The 17,977-nt window shown below is 42.7% G+C and overlaps 1 protein-coding gene across 1 annotated transcript in view; it reads right to left on the minus strand.

The window, feature by feature from the left end:
- Positions 1–15,345, minus strand: part of PKD2L1 (polycystin 2 like 1, transient receptor potential cation channel) — a 34,955-nt gene extending 19,610 nt beyond the window's left edge. The window contains 3 exon segments of the mRNA XM_047824680.1: positions 10,081–10,194; positions 10,735–11,014; positions 15,228–15,345. Of these exon segments, the coding sequence (XP_047680636.1) occupies positions 10,081–10,194; positions 10,735–10,969 (349 nt within the window). The 5' untranslated portion in view covers positions 10,970–11,014; positions 15,228–15,345.
- Between the last annotated feature and the right edge of the window lie 2,632 nt (positions 15,346–17,977).

Here is a 17,977-nt window from a genome sequence, read left to right on the forward strand (position 1 = left end):
CAACACAAAATTCCGATGTTAAGAAAAGTCAAATCTAATCACAGATCTCTTAGTTAAAACTATTTACTGAGTATATAAAATCCTTTTCCTTTTCTCAGTAGGAAGTGCCCTGTTAAGAAATCCTCTTAGAAAAAAAGAAAAAGAAAAAAGAAATCCTTGTTTCCTGAGGGGCTCAGGAAAGACGTGGGTGCCTGGCTGGCTCAGTCAGTTGAGCATCTGACTTTGATTTCAGCTCAGGTCATGATCTCATGGTCATGGGACCAAGCCCCACGTTGGGTTCTATGCTGACAACGTGGAGCCTGCTTGGGATTCTCTCTCTCCCTTGCTCCCTGCCCCTCCCTTGCTCATGTACCTCTCTCTCTCTCTCTCTCCAAATAAATAATTAACTTGAAAAAAAGAAGAAATCCTCTTATTGTTGCTGTTCTTCTTGGGCAATTCCTCCTTCTACTCACACGTTCTAATGAACTCTATTAGGTCATTTATATAAAGTTGGATTCCAAATGTCTCATGTTTCTTAAAATGGACAGTAGGCAGAAGAAAGTTGCGACCTAGAAATGAGGGAAGGGTTAAATCCTCAGAGCATTCTCTAGAGGATTATATAAAATGAGTGCCTTTCACTAAAATTCAAATACAAGCGCCTGGAAAATGGCTGAAATGATATACACCAAACTATTTACAGTGTTTAATAATAGTGGCCTTTAACATTTTCCATATTATTTGACTTTTGTTTTTAACAAAGAACTATGTATTAAACTTTTAATAAAGATATTCCCAGGGTTTTGGGGGGCAAGGGGTAGAATTCTTTTGGAATGGAATGAGGAGAAACACTGTTTTATATTTTCCTTTCATTGCCCTTCCAGACTCTGACTCTGGCAAAGCTCTTGCATATTCATAGCCTGAGGCCTCAGTTGGCTCTTGCTCCCACCCCTGCCTACTCCAGGCTGAGAGCCAGTAATGTTAAAACAAAACAACAGCAACACACACACACACACACACACACACACACACACACACAAACACACACACACACACAAATGGCAATGACTTTGGGTTTCCTCAGACTTGAATAGTTGCTTGCTTCTGAGACCTGCGAGAGTTCCCAGGTCTCTCTGAACCTTCTGTCCACCTTGCTGTCACCCTGGACCATCTCTCCATCCGTGTGTCACTGTCGGTTTATGTGTTGGCTTCCCTTGCTCCCTGAAGGCAGAGGGTGTATCTCATGTATCTGAAAGCCTTTAATAGTTGACCGAGGTAATAGGACTTCATAAATATTTGAAAGAATGAATGTGTGAATAGCCAGGATCTTGTCCTTAGTTTGAATGTTTTGCTAATAAGCTCTCAATATTTCATTTGTTGAACACTCCATGCTGAGAAACAATATGATTTGACTAGCTGAGACTCATTCTCTAAACAAGTGGTTGTCAAACATTTTGTTCTCAGGACACTTTTGTGACTCCTAAAAATTATTAGGAGCTCAAAAAAGTTTTAATTTGGGTTGTATCTAACAATAATTACCTTACAGAAATTAAAACTGAGGAAAAATTTAAGCATTTATAATAATGATTCATTTTTAAACAATAACAAACCCAATATACAGAAACATAGACAACATATTTTTATGAAAAGCAATTATTTTCTAAAACAAATGAATTTGGTGAGGAAAATGGGATTGTTTAACCCTTTTGCAAGCCTGTTTAATGTCCATCTTTAATTTTTTTTTTTTTTCAACGTTTATTTATTTTTGGGACAGAGAGAGACAGAGCATGAACGGGGGAGGGGCAGAGAGAGAGGGAGACACAGAATCCGAAACAGGCTCCAGGCTCTGAGCCATCAGCCCAGAGCCTGACGCGGGGCTCGAACTCACGGACCGCGAGATCGTGACCTGGCTGAAGTCGGACGCTTAACCGACTGCGCCACCCAGGCGCCCCTAATGTCCATCTTTAAAGAACACTGCTGGATTCTCACATCTGCTTCAGAATTCAACATGTTGTTGTATGTTGCTTGGTTGAAATATATTTGAAGAGGGGCTCCTGGGTGGCTCAGTTGGTTAAGCTACTGACTTCGGCTCAGGTCACGATCTCGCAGTTTGTGAGTTTGAGCCCTGCATCGGGCTCTATGCTGACAGCTCAGAGCCTGGAGCCTGCTTCAAATTCTGTGTCTCCCCCTCTCTCTACCCTTCCCCTGCTCATGCTCTGTGTCTCTCTGTCTCTCAATAATAAATGTGAAAGAAAAAAAATTTTAAAAAAAGAAATATATATGAAGAAAATATGACCTTTCTCAGACACGTAATTTGGTAAGAGAAGACCTCACAAACCCCCTGAAAGGGTCTCAGGAGGCCCCAGGGTCCTTGGAGCACAACTTTGACAATATTGCCCTTTGCCTTATATCTGTGACTAGAACCTCCACACAGGTCTAACGATCTACTTGAACTTAAAATCATAGACCTACTGTTGCCACCACCGAATAGCATAAGGAAATTATTACCAGCGTTATTATAATCCCTTACCTGTGTACCATGTTTCATTGTTTTCAAAGCATTTTCTCATGCAATACCTCCCAACAGCTTGTCAGACATGGTCTAACTATCCCACTTTGCCCACGAGCAGTTTTCCTATTGTTAAATATCAAAATTCCATCAAGTAAATTTTAAAGATCTAATTGGCTTTATTAATTGATCTGTGAATCAGGCAGCGTCCCATCTAGCAAGTAGAGGGGAGCTCCAAAGGGCTGCAGAAAAGGAAAGGTTTTTAAAGAGGGAGTGGAAAAAGGAAATTATTAGCAAAGAAGCCATTGTTTTAGGCAAGATCGCCCTTCTATGCAGAACAGAAGGGACCTGTCAGTAAATTTCCTAGTGTTGGCCAGGCAATTCCCATGGCAACTGGTTAAAGGTTACATTTTTGGGAGGTTGAAACTGCAATTGGGTCAGGTAGTAAGTCTTCATTTACTGACGTGGGGCCTTAACCTAAGTGACACCATTTGGGTCCTGTGGCTTTCTTTTTAACACTATGAATCATGAAATTCAAATTTATATGGTCTGCTCAGGGTCATTCAATTGGCAAGAGGCAGAGTCAATAGTCAGACTCATGCTTATGAATGAGAGCTACATGTTCTTTCTCTGGCTACTCACACCAGCAGTGCCCCAAACTGAGCTCATCTATAAAAATCTAGAATAGCTAGATTTTATCAGCTACTGCTGCCTGCTCTTTGTACTTGATCAAAGCATAGTTGTAGGTAAAAAGCCTTTCCCTGATTCCAAGAACTGGCACTTAAATGTACTACTGTATTCCTAGAGACCAGTGACAGCCTCATGAGGGGGAAAACTAAATGACAGGTTATCATCTAGCATTGGACAACAAGATATGTCCAGGCTCACCAGTCTTGTAACAGCGATCCAGGCCCTCAGAATTCTGGGGCACCAGGGAATTCTATTATGGTAAAAAGTGTGCTAGTGGGCCTAAATCCCTCTTATTTAGCTAGAGCTGGCTCAGATCACTTCACCCTAGTACCAGAAGGACTTTGTAACTTTGTGTGTCTGGGTGGGCCATAGGTAACTGAGCATGCTAGGAAAAGCATGAAATCACGCTTTTCATGATTTCATGATTTCATGCTTTTCCTAGCCATGGCCAAACTTGATCCCCAGCAACTGTTTCTAGAGGGCCTAGTCTTTCTGATCCTTCATAAACATTATCCTGATGTCTTCTCAGGCTTTTCTCAGATCTCAGGCTTCCAGTGGGTTAAACTTTACATTTCAATTATTTCCTAACTTATAAATGAAATAAACTGGTATTTATTAAAAGCCTACTATATGCCAGGCACTGTTCTATTTGTACTTACTTCTTTTCCACCAATCTTACAGAGGTGGTCATTACCATCATCTGATATGTAAAGAAATCAGGGTTTCCAGGGATTTATGTATCTTGAACTATCTTGCTAAGGCAATGGCTAATAACTGGTTGTACTGTCATTTGAACCATGTCGTCTTATTCCAGGTCCCATGCTCTTCCCATCACCATGATACCTTCACTAACGTCATGATTCTATGTGACCAATTATCTTCTGCCATCCTTACAGTCACATAGGGTATAAGAGCTCACCCACAGATATTTCCTGAACCTCCAATATGTTTCTGTTCCTTTCCTTGCCAATTCTAGGAATGTCCAGTCAAGAAAGACATTTTCTACGGACGTTCCTCAAAAAATTAAAACTAGAGGGGCGCCTGGGTGGCGCAGTCGGTTAAGCGTCCGACTTCAGCCGGGTCACGATCTCGCGGTCCGTGAGTTCGAGCCCCGCGTCGGGCTCTGGGCTGACGGCTCAGAGCCTGGAGCCTGTTTCCGATTCTGTGTCTCCCTCTCTCTCTGCCTCTCTCCTGCCCATGCTCTGTTTCTCAAAAATAAATGTTAAAAAAATTAAAAAAGAAAACCTAGAATTACCATATGGTCCAGCAATTCCACTTCTGGGTATTTATCCTAAGAAAATGATATCACTATCTCAAACAGATATCTGCACCCCTATGCTCCTTGCAGCTTTATTTACAATAGCCAAGACATGGAAACAACCTAAGTGTCCATTGACAGATGAATGGACAAAGAAAATACAGTGCATATGTACAATGAAATATTTTTCAGCCACCAAAAAAGGAAATCCTGCTATTTGCAACATAATGGATGGACATTAAGGACATTATACTAAGTGAAGTAAGTCAGACAGAGAAAAACAAATGCTGTATGATGTCACTTATATGTGGAGTCTAAAACAAAAAACAGAAACAAAACCCAACAAACTCATAGATACAGAGAATAAATTGGTGGTTGTTAGATACAGGGGGATGAGAGGGGAAGTGGAATCAGTGAAGGTGGTCAAAAGGTACAAACTTCCAATTATAAGATTAATAAGACCAGCATGATGACTATAGTTAACAATACGGTATTGTATATTTGAAGGTTGCTAAGAGATTAAATCTTAAAAATCCTCATTATCAGAAAAAAAGTAACTATGGTGACGAGTGTTAACTAAACTAATTTGGAGATCATTTCCCAATACATACATATATGAAATCATGTTTTACACCTAAAATGAATGCAATGTTGTATGTTAATTATATCTCAATAAAGCAAAAAAGAAGGACATCTTCTTCCTAGCCTCCAAATTTACTTCAACTTCTCCTGTTAATGCAGGATTCTACCAATCTATGAACAGATCCTTGAGATCCACTCAAAAAAGGCAGAGTGAACAGAGATAGGCATTTCCTTACAACCACTGATGAATAAAGAGCATCCAGTTGACATTAGTTGGTGTGGAGGCACAAGTCACCAAAGATTGAGGGTCTGTGCCCTCCTCCCCAACTGCATGGTGACCAGACCCAGCCGTGTCCTGTCTCAGAGCCGCTCCTATACAGGGCCAGTCCCAGGTGCACCTTTGAGATAACAATACTGTCTCCTAAAACAAACAGCCATTGTTTTCATACAAAGACCTTCAATGTTTCCTCCAACAACAAAAGGCTACAGCCATCCTGCCAAGAAGACAAAGCGCTGGAAGCCCTTTCATAAATATCAGGATGGTAGGAGGGGAGGAGTGGAGGCAAGAAGATCATTCTCTAGCATTTTCTATGTAGAGGAATAGGACAAAATCCACCCATCAGGGACTGTTCTGAATTACTGGTCGTTCCTGAACTATTCATAATGACAATAATAACGGTTTCCTAATCTGTGAAATGGAAGTAATATCTATTCCTTACAGGATTGTTGTCAAGACCAAATGAGATAATAGGCATAAAAGCTCTTTGTAAGACTTAAAAGGCTGCCCAACTGATAGGGTTATTGTGGGAAGACTGATGTTTCACCCACACCGCCTGCATAAAAAAGATAGCTCTATTTTAGCTGATGAAACTCCTAATAGCTCTGGTATCTAGCGCCACCCAGGTCCTAGAATAAAGCATATGGGAAAAGGAATGTGGTCAGTATGGCTGCCCACCATAGTTTATGAGGGCCTGTCCCAGGCCAAAGTAGGCTATTTTTCCTAGCCGCAGGAACCCAAATCCTGGAAATGAGCCTCCTGGTGGTTGGTCCCTCACCTACAGTCTAATGTGCCAAACTTCACCCCCCATCCCCTCTCTTGTCCCTCTTAAAACATGCCTTCCTTAAACAATTTACACAAAAGTAGATACACATAATAAATTAAAGCTTGAGAAAACTGTCCATCCTCACTGATAATGAAAGGCAAATTAAGGCAAATTGTACCATGTTATGCCTACTTAATAACAAAAATTACAAATGAGAATATCCAATGTTGGTGAGATTGTGACAAAATTGGTCTGATCTCAGAGTACTAGTGGCATCATAAATTTGTATGATCCCTTACAAAGGCAAAAATAACACCACATAGCAAGTATTAAGAAGGTATTCCTATCTTTTGGCCTAGTAATCTCCCTCCCTGGAAATTCCAAAGGAAATAATTTAACAAAAATGGCAAAAAGTACCAAGTATACATACATTTACCTATAGTTGGCAAATACTGAGGCAACAAGAGAAGTATTATAGTTAATTGTGATGTGACTGTAGTCATTAAAATGAAAATATAAAAACTGCTTACGAACATGAAGAAGTATTTAAGATACAATTGTAAGTGAAGGGAACCATATGATACAACTAGGTAAAATATGTAAGTATGTGGATAAGGACTGGTGATAAGTGACAATATCTATGGGGTTGTGGTGGTAAATTATAGGTGACCTATATTTCAAATGTTCTTTAATGTTTTTATATCATTTTTAAAATACAACAATAAAAAGAAAGAAAAATAGCCAGCTGGTAGAATTCTCTCAAAATTATGCTTCTCCTAAGGTAGGATAGGTAGTTATCCTTGCTAAGATGTTCATGGGTGTTAATAAATTAATGTGTAACACATTGACACGCAGAGAGGCCATAGCAGATTCTAGTTAAAAGTCTCAATAATTGAATCAAGCCAACAGTCACTGAATTGGATCCCTGCTTCTGCCACTTAGTTGCTGTATGGCCCTGGGCAAGCTATTTCACATATCTAAACCTTTCTGGATTTATAAAATGGGAGTGATGACAGAACCAATATCCTAGAATCACTGTGAGTAGTCAACAAGATAATGTATATAGCGTAGTGCTTTCATTCAGTAAAAGGTTGGTGTGTGTGCTGTTAATAACAACAAGGATGTGGTTGTAGTGATAAACTGAGGTCTTCTGGAGAAAATGCCTTAACTTAAATGGTGCTGTTCAAATGATATTAGCCCTATATGCCTATCTGTGAAGCCAACCACAAACCAAATAGACCTTACTTTTTTAGAGCAGGTTTAGGTTTAAAGCAAAACTGAGTGGAAGATACAGAGATTTCCCATATACCTTTGCCTCCACATATGGACAGACTCCCCCATTATCAAAATCATCCATCAGAGTGGTACATTTATTACAATCGATGACTCTACATCGACACATCATTATTCAAAGTCCATACTTTACATCAGTGTTCACTCTTGGTGTTGTATATTATATGGGTTTGGACAAATGTATAATGACAGGTATCTATTATAATATCATCATACAGAGTAGTTTCACTGCCTTAAAAATTCTCTGCACACCACCTACTCATCTCTCTCACCTCTCGGATCCCTGGAAACCACTGATCCTTTTACTATCTCCATAGCTTTACCTTTCTCGGAACGTCATACAGTTAGAATCATACAATATGTAGCCTTTTCAGATTTGCTTCTTTCTTGAGAGGTATTTTTTTTATAACCACTCTAGAGGACCAAGAGAGTATATTGAAATTCCAATAGATGATACAAAGATAATTACTATCAGTGATTGGGTTAGATTATTTATATATGTTATCTCCATAAGATAAATAGTATTATCCTTGTTCTAGCAACAAGAAAGTGCCCAAAGTTGTAAAACCAGTAAGTGCCAGAGCTGGTATTTGAATCCAGTTTGTCTGTCTCCAACCTTCATATCTTTCCATTATGCCACAGTATTGACCCTAATACCAAATATGGGTCCTGGAACATCTGAATCCATAGGAACTGACAGGGAAAAGCACACTGATAAAGGTGGATTTCCAAACACATGTCATTGAAGCTCTTGGAAGACAGCATCCTAATAGAACAACACAATAGCCACCCTGAAATAGACCTGCCTAGCTGTAGACTGGGTTTCCCCATGAAATAGTGAAATCCCCATGGATATTTCCCAGGATGGGGCTAGTTGGCCACCTGACAGAGCACCACAGGAGGAATCATAGAGAAGGGATTTCTGTGTCCTTGAACTGGACAACCTCTAAATCTGGCTGCTCAGGGACTCTGCACTTATTGGACTGAGTTTATGACTCAGACTTTGGCAAGTCACAGACCATTTAGCATTCACCAGTGCATTAAAATGCCCCTAAATATTCTCAGTGGGCTTCCAGAAACCCAACTTCAACCCCCTTTGGTTCCATACACAGGAGCCAGAAATGGTTCACTATAACTCTGGGGAGCTAGGAACCTCCCAATCTTGCTCCAGAGGCTAATCTGGAAATAGAGACATTTATATAGAAAGGCTCTCCCTGCGGGTTTCAGCTGCTATCATGGGATCTGAAAAAGGAGAGGAGACTCCTTCCTAGCAGATGGTTAAGACAAAAAATCAATATGTCAACAAATGAATTTCTGATGGTCACTTGCTGAAAGGAATCAAATGGCCCCCACAGAATGTACACTTGGTCGACTGTTGTTTCCCGCACACACTGTCTCCTTTCACTCTGCACTGATGACCCATGGTAAACACTCAGGACTGCCTCTTCTATTCCCACAGAGTAAGTCCTAACAGAGTGCAAGCAGAGAAAGTGCTTTCTGCTCAGTTTTCCTACAGGGCTCACATAAATGTAGTTGGCTCTAAGATGATGACGTTTTCCATCTACACGTATGTTTTCAGACACTTTCAAAAGATTCATGCATCCTAAAAAGAACAGAGCTTTCTGTGGGGTATAAGGTCATGCAATAATGGAGGCACCTTAGTTGTAGGGTCCAAACTTCAGTTTAATTAACACACACGTACACACACAACTCCATGAAACTAGCTAAAATTCCCTTGTGCAAGTTTTGGAAGAAGCCATTGGCTATGTACAAAGCATCCTATCTATAGGCCTTATACCATCTATTTGGTGCACCTTTGTTATTATCTATGATTATTTGACTCTATCCTTTCATGGCTCAGTGTTTTATCCTTTCACTGGGTTCTTTCAACTTAGATACCAAACCTTCCCAGTTTGGGAAGTTCCCAGAACTTCAGATAAGCTTGCTTCAATGTCTGTGGCATGGTGGTCTCTCACATGGGAGAATCTTAGCTGTATTGACCACCATACCACTTGTATCTTTAACCCTTTTATCAGGAATCTGAGCTCCAAGGCCTGCTGAACCTTTTTCCTTCTGCCTCTAAAGAAACGGGGATCAGACATAGCATAATAACCATGTAAAACCCACCAAACTATTTTTGTTCCGAATAGAAAGGAACCATTTTCCACATTTTACAGAGGGTAAAAACTTCCACTTTCCAACAGAACATGGTGGCGGCTGAACTGGTGCCAGGAACTTGAATTTAAAAACTGTATTCCCCTCATAATGCTTGACAAAACAACTTTAATAGCTTTCTAACAATCTGCCTTCTTCTCCTGAACTCAGTGACAAAAATTTCTTTTAAATTTTATTTTTATTTATTTTGAGAGTGAGAGGAGCATGAGCAAGAGAGGGACAGAGAGAGAGAGAGAGAGAGAGAGAGAGAGAGAGAGAAAGAGAGAGAGAGAGGAAGAAAGAATCCCAAGCAGGCTCTGCACTGTCAGGGCAGAGCTCGTGAACCAGGAGATCATGACCTGAGCCAGAGTCAGACACTTAAATGACTGAGACTCCCAGATGCCCTGACAAATTCTTTTTAATAAAAATATCTTTAACTGAAAAGGTAACCAATCCCAGGACACGACCTGCTCACACACAGATGCCATCTCCACAGGTGTTGCTGCGGAAGTGTGTACACAGATGTTGTACGCATAGATGCTTCTCACAGAGACACAGAGACAAATGTTACTCACAGAGACAGATGTCCACCAGGAACACGATGTATACTAAAAGCTCCCGCAGGGTGGTCTTGACATACAGCTCCCGGTTTTCAGCTGTGTTCTCAGTCAGGGTTGTTCCCCAAAGTCCTAAGGGACATAGGAGAGACGTCTAGGATCCCTAAGAGCAGGGTTCCTCCCAGTTGCCCGGCCCATCAGTCTCTGGACTTTACTCCCATTTCTACTCTGGCCCTCTCCTCACACATCACCTTATTATTATCTTCCTGAATCTGGCTACTCTAACCACACTCAAGCCTGCCCTCCTTCATCAAACACCCTGAGGTAGATAGTGGAAAAGACACTGGGTAGAAGAGAATGAAGACCTGGAAAGGAGGTCCTTGTTTCAGGTGGGGCCATCTAGGGTATCATCACAAATATGCCCTCCCTCAAGCTAACTCCCACATACCTTTCTGGGTCCCCAGAGATGGAGATGACTGCACCAGGCTCTCTCTCTGAGAGACCATGAGACTGGCCTCTGTGTTCTGGGGACATCGGCTCTAAGAGACAATTCATAAAGCCCAAAGCTATATTGACATCCCACCTCTTCTTCAGATCACATCTCCCCCCAAAGCTTTTGGGACCCCTCTTCTAACTCCAGTATCCTGAAAGAACCCTCCTCCCACCAGGTACCTCTGATGCCACGGCAGATCTGGAAGCAGCAGCTGGACACCAGGGTCCTGTATGCCTTCTTTTGGGGTCCATCTTCAGGCTTTTTGGGCTGGGATTCAGGGGGCATCACACTGGAGATGGTGCAGATCCTCAGTGTCCCATGTGGGGACTGGGGACCACTGTAGGCAGGGTTGTCCCAGGCTCCTCTCCCCATATTTTGGAGCTCTTGCCCCTTGGGACTTCCCATAGCATTCATGGGGAATGAGGTAGGAGACCTGGCACGTCAGATACCCACTGTCATCTGAAGAAAGAGGGAGCAAAACACAGTCCAGTCTAGTTAGCAGAAGGCAAAGGAAAGAGAGGGTGAGAACAGCTGGTCTCAGAAAGCCTCTGCTTCCTGCCTTTTGTAGGGAGAATCTATACTAGCTGTGGGGAGGGAGCAGACAGAAGGGGGTGGAGAATGGCCATCAGTCCTGTCTGGGGCTCTTTCTTCCTCTACCTTGGAGAAAGGGGGGTAGGAGGGAGCTAGAAGGCAGGGGTTTGGCAGGAGAAAGAGAAGACTGGGAGGGAGGTGTGGAGATGGGGTGGAAGGAAGGAGGAGTGAGAGAGGTGTGCTGGGAGGAGAGGAGGGCTGTTTATAGATGGGCCTGGTGGCTGATGGGGGTGGGGGGAGGGTCCCAGTCGGAAAGAAGAGGGGATGAAAGAGCAGTGGGAGGAGCTGGCAAAAGAGGATGCCTGGCAGAATCCCTTGTGGGTCTGGGCTAATTTCCACTAAAAGCTCCTGAAAGGGCCGACATGGATTGGACTGGGGACCAAGGCCAGGGACAGGAGACTGGAAAGTGCTGCCCCCCCTTCCAGGTTCATTCAATGGTGTCTGAGGCCCCTTTAATGTCTCACCTTGGGCTGTCCCCTGTGGTGGCCCTACAGCTGGGGAAAGGAAAGAGGCAGGAGGAGCCCCTGTTTTAGACACTTAAGGGGCAGGGTCCTGACTGCTGATGAGGTTGCGATGGTGGGGGGCACTATGGAGGTCCAGACTGTCTATATCCTTTCTCTGAGGTCTGCCCTCCTATGGCTTATGAGAGAGCTACACTGGCAGAAAAGTGTTCCTCAAAGGTATGAAGCTCAGCCTAGGGAAGAGGCTAAGCCCTGATTGGGAGACTGTATCAGAGAGCAAAGGGCAAGGACAGTGTGATTTGGAACTCCTTAAGAAGAGTAGATATCTGGACTCAGCTCAGCTGACAACTTTGTCTAATGACTCTGCTAGGTACTGGACCGAGGGCTGTAAACATGAGCACATAATGGAACTATGAGAATTATCAGAACTGGTCTGCTTTTTAAAATTTTTTTTCATGTTTATTTATTTTTGAGAGAGAGAGAGAGAGAGAGACAGAGCACCAATGGGGAAGGGTCAGAGAGAGAGAGAGAGAGACAGAGAATCCAAAGCAGGCTCCAGGCTCTGAGCTGTCAGCACAGAGCCCGATCTGGGGCTTGAACTCACAAGACATGAAATGGTGACCTGAATCAAAGTCAGATGCTTAACCATCAAAGTCTGAGCTACCCAGGCACCCCAGAAGAAAGTCTGCTTTCTTCCATCTCAGATGTCTGAATTAAAACCCTGGCATGTGCCCCCAGGTACGTCTCTGCCTCTGCTCTGCTCCAACCTCTGATCACTTGCCTGGGGCTCCCTTATAAGCATGTGTCCAGAATGGCACTGGCCCCACAGGTGCAGGGGTTATATCCTCCTTGATGGCTGGGGTGGGGGCTGCTCTCTCTCCAACTGCTGGCTCCCCATCTGGGCCACCCTATTGCTCACTCAACTGAAGTCCACCTCACTGCTCAGGAAAACACCAATCTGGTGGAAGTCACCAGTCTTAAGTGTCCCCATAAAGAGATCCTGATTCCAGACAACCCAAGGCTGGCCTCAGGTCCTTGATAAGTAAGTGTACTCCAACACCTGAGAAAGGGTTGAAAAAACAGCAGCTATCTTACCCCTGGGTCTGCAGCATGGATCTCCTGTCCCAGGCCCAGATACTTTTAGGGAATTAACTCTGTCTGGGCTGGAGTTATGGCTTCTCTGTGAGCTTCCCTAGAAGGAAGAGTTTCATCTCTACATTTTATTGGTTAATGAGACATAGTCTAAGGTGCTTGTTTTCTTTGGGAAGACAAAAGACAAGGAAGCGTGCCAGTTTTGACCAATTTGTGCGAAATCTGCTGATAGTGAGGGAACAGGAACTGATGCCTCTCACCCACAAGCTTTTCAAACAATTGCAAAAGGACCCCTGGCTTGCAAAACTGAACATTAGCACAGAGGTGATAAATAGGAAGCTAGCAGTGTAGTTCAAAGAAATGATGAGAGGAAGAGGAGATGGTTTCTGACTCCTTGGGGGTAATTTTGTATTCTGAGAGAGGCCTGTGATCAATAAGGGTTCGGATGGACTCAAGGAAGTTCGTTATGTGACGGGTCCCACACCCTTGTGACCAGAGCTGGACTGCTTTATTCACAGTCACCCAACCTAGGAAACACTGCTTTTCCCTGCTCAGTCTCCTCTCCCCATGTGTGTGGATCAACCCATAATACCCCTCAGGAGTACAGGTTATGCAACACAGCTTGAGAAATTTTCTCTAAAGGTGCTGTGCATTCCTAGGGTGTTTAGTCTTGCTCAAGAAGGTCATAAACATATTAATCAAGTGGGATCTCCTGATACTTTTGTGTCCAGCAGTTCTTAATGTCTTCAAGCTTCTAAGGCACTTGGCTTTTCCTGAGTGGCCAGATCCAGTTAATAAGGGCAACCAATATCAGAGTCCTGTGACTCAGGCTGCTTCTTAGCAGTTTAGCAAAACCCAACAGGCTTGACCTTGAAACTCAAACTGCCAGGTTGAACTCTTGGCTCAGCAGCTTACTAAGTGTATGGTTCTGGGAAAGTCCCTTTTGAGACTTAGTTTATGTATCTGCAGAGTGTTCATACTAAACCCTGCTCTGCTGAACTTGAGGACTGTTTTAAGGTTAAAACAGTAGATACAGAAACCTTTATGAACTGTGTGCTATAAAGCACAAAACAAATTTAGTTATCTTGCCATAGCATCCATCCTTGTGCCCAGCACAAGAAATTCATGTTTAAGGAAGATACCTTCAGTCAGGACTCTGTTGTCATTATCTCTGAGAGACAAGGGTCTCAGAACTCTCCATATCAACACCCATTCCATTCCAACTGACACCAACAGAGAGGAATGATGGCCTTTCACTTGGAGAGTGTTACAACAGTAGTCAGGAATGAGAGCAGCTCTTAGCAATTTTTGAACACATGGCAAGCCTGGTTGTCCATCAGAACCCAAAATACCTCTTCAGCATGATGCCTCTTAGCCCACTTGGTGAATCGATCCCATTGCTTCACTGGGATACACTTTGTGGTTGCACACTATCCTATTGCACACACCAGCAAAAGGATTACACCATTTCTGCCATGAGTACACTCCTTTTTCATGCCATGCCCATCCTAGCCAGGCTCCTCAGTGCCACTCAGATCCACTGGGTCCTGACAAAAAGCCCAGAGACAGCAAAGGCCATAGGAAGGAAACCTGTGACCCATCTTCTTATAAGTTCTCCATGTAAATTCCCCCAGGATAAGTCACCTTTCATATTTTAAAGAAGGAGCCCTGGCATGACTCACAGTCCAGATTCTACAGAGAGAAGCAAGCTTCAAACCACCTTCTGTGTTTTACATAGTGACCCTTGACTCTTCCCACCTCAATGAACATAAATAGTAGAGCTCCATAAGTAACAGTGGCTCACCGTGGCAATGATTCTCAATGGAGGACATGGAAGATCACTTTCTTATAAGAGAACCCTGCATTTAAGAGCTTACCCTTCACCAATATACCACTAGTCATCTGCATGGCACAAATATTGAAATTTGAGGAGCTGAAGTTTTCAGCAATAAACACAGTGGACCAAGCAAACAGACAGGAGTAGGCTAATCCCAAGGGAGTCCTCCCCTCCCTGTTTTTGTGCAATAAACACCACAACACTGCAACACAAGCCACAGCTTTTCAATACCTTAGAACAGACAAGCCAGATCCATTGGAAGGTTCAGGTGTATGAAGTCCTGTTGCAGCTGTTCCAGCCCAGAAAGCCAAGAAACTAGCATTTTGTTGTATTTCATCAGGGACCTCACAGGGGGAGGCTGGAGGAGACCCGCCTCCCCTCATCACAATGACCCATTTCAGTCTCTTCCTTCCTTCCCATTACCTCCTGGATTTAACATGTCCTGTGGGAATACATTTTGCATCTTCCATCCCTCCAAAGAGAACCTTTTTGAAATGATCCCTTCAACTTTCCTCCCATATCTAGAGAGCCCTCCTGGATATCTATCCCCATTTGTCTATGCCTTCTGTAGAAGATTGGACAGGTAGATGGAACCAACCAAACCCAGGTGGTGGGAGATGATGCCATCAACAAAAATAAGGAAGTCAGTCTTCAGTTGTCTGGAAACTTGGGTCTGAGGCCGTGATCTTACCCCTTTGCATGAGTGTAGTCCAGACGCAGATGTTCACATGGTCCTGAAGTGATCCATCAGCATTATCCCTTCTAGGAAGAGCTCCAGCTGTGGCAGGCAGGGTTCTGTGTGGGATGGTGAGCATTAGCCAGGCCTCCTGCTAGAGAGGGTGGAGTCGGGAGGAAAGAGCTCCATGTGAGCCGGAGACACTAGGCTAGAAAGAAAGGTAGGAGGTGGAGGGGAAAGAAAGACATGAGAGAGGAAGTGGATTATGGGGAAGAGGACATGAGAGGGCACAGTTCTCTCCTTCAGAGCTACTCACTAAATTTCACAGGAGGCTTGGTTGACTGAAAGTCCTGAGGTTGTGAAGATGGAAGACTGGGAACGAGGGCAGATCTCCCAGATGCTCACTCTTTCAGCATCATTTCAGGGTCTCAGGGCAATCACCCTACATACCTCCTTGTCCCTGCCTCTGAGGGTCCCATCACAGGAGACACACATTTGTCCATCCTGAGTCCTCATTCCCATCATAACTCATTCCACAGGTATTTATTGAGTGCCAACTCTATAGTAGGGACTCTGGGGTAGGCAGCAAATAAGATCATCAGGGCCCATGCCTCACAGAAGTTACATTCTGGAAGAGAAGATAGGCATCAAGCAAATAGACAGATAATTTATGATTTGTAATCATAAAAAGTGCTGCAAAGGAGAAGTACAGGGTACTAGGAGGAAATATGGCAGCACACCCAAATTTCTAAGGCAAATGAGGAACAGAATCAGGATTTCTACCTCTCTTCCCCCTTCTTGGCCTGGCAGCAAATAGGGTTTTCTGAGATTCAGAAATGTTTTACTGCTAATATACACAAGGAAACAGACTTAGTTAAATTAGAGAGAGAGTTAAAGGAGTTAAACAAGGAAAAAATTATAACTGTAAGAAAGGGTACGACATACAGTAATCTTTAATCCTCGTGGTCACCAGTAGAAGAGTTGAGCTAAGCTTGAAGGCTTGCATTGGATTCCTTCTGAACACATGGAATCCAACCACTCTTTCATTCCTGAAATTGATGATCACCTCAACACCTGGAAAGGAGGCAGAAATTAATAAGAGAGGTAGAGTAGCTGGCAAAACTACAAACTGATTAAAAATTTCCTCAGGTGATGGTTTTACAGGTGTTTACTTATCTCCAAGCTCATCAGGTTGTATACTTTAAGGATGTACAACTTTTTGCATGACAATCATACCTCAGTAACAGTCAATACTTCAAAAAAATTTGTTTTAATTTCTCAAACAGGAATTTGGAACCAAGTGCTTAATGTTTCTTTTATTCTGTTCACCCTGTAACCCTAAATCTAGAAAGCTATCCTGATGTTTCTATCAACATAATTGATAACAACCTTTTAAAAGCTGACAAAGAGGAAGCTCAACTATCCAACACTAGAAAAAAATATTAAATAAGGATACAAGGTTGAAAACTACCTGTGTGTTAAGGATGTAGTTCCTTCTAAAAGGAAGGCAGGCCTCAAAAGGACAGAGTAAATGTGTTGTTTATTAGTCTTTCCTTCTTTGGGGGCTAGAACTTGATCCTCCTGCCCTGCCCTATCTCCTGGCAAAGAGGGAACATATAGATTTGGAATCCCCCCAAGAAACTTAGGACCCATCCAGCTTTCTCTTCCCTCAACTTGAGGTGAATGTTGGATGACACAAAAAGAAATAGTTTTAGTATTAGAAAAGGTTCATTAGAAAATTCTCACCCTGAACTCACCCAGAACTGCATGTGATATGCTACTGCCATTCATTAAAACCGACAGGAAATTTAAAAAAAAAGCAGACATACACATGATGTGTTGTGCAGAAATCAACATTTTGAATAGTATTTAATATCATGAGAAAATGCTCATCACAAGTTATGTGAAAAATTCTGGCATATGTGTCTACAGAATCCAAATTTTATGTGTAAATTAAGTTATGATTAATCAGATGCATAGAAAAAAAGGATTAATGTTAAAGAATTTTCAAATTTGGTAGTGATATCTCTGGATGGTGTGTTAATGGATGCTTTTTATTTTAATTTTTTCTACAGTGATTATGAGTGCTTTCATATTCAGAAAAAATTATTTTTAAAAAGCCAGGAGTATGTTCATAAAGACTTGAGGTGAATTTTCATCTTAGACTCACAGAGTCTCTTGGGTGGCTGCCTTCACCACACTAGCTCTACACATCAGCCGGAAGTCATGAAAGTTCCATGCAGTAGATTTGCTTATCAATCAATCGCTTGCTCCCAGACTTTGTATTAATTACCACTTCCTTGGAGATGACAGTTGAGGAAGAATATGGGTGGAATGTGTGACAAAGATGAGAATAGCCACAATGAGAAGTAATGTAATGAGAAGTACAGCATCTAACAGCAGTTCTGAGGAAGGAAGGTAAGTGGGTCCGGAAGTGGAAGGGTCAAGAAATGAATTTTGAAACAAATGGCATTGAGATGGACTTTGAAGGATGAAAAATATTTTAAGGAACAAAAATAAAGCATAGCTGCCATTATTAACCATACACATGGCACACACCTCACAGTGCATCATATCAGTTAATTCTCACACAATCCAATGGAGTAGGTTTTTATCTCCATTTTATGGGGGAAGAAACTGAGGATCTGAGAGACAACTGATGGTGGAACCTGTCTTCTGAGTTAGATCTGTCTGACTACAGCGAGAATACTTCCTGTGTGTCGTCCACACAGGGACAGTGGTGTATGCAAAGGCAGGTAGGTGGG

Source organism: Prionailurus viverrinus, chromosome D2, assembly GCF_022837055.1.
Source record: "Prionailurus viverrinus isolate Anna chromosome D2, UM_Priviv_1.0, whole genome shotgun sequence".
In the NCBI taxonomy this organism is placed as follows: Eukaryota; Metazoa; Chordata; class Mammalia; order Carnivora; family Felidae; genus Prionailurus; species Prionailurus viverrinus.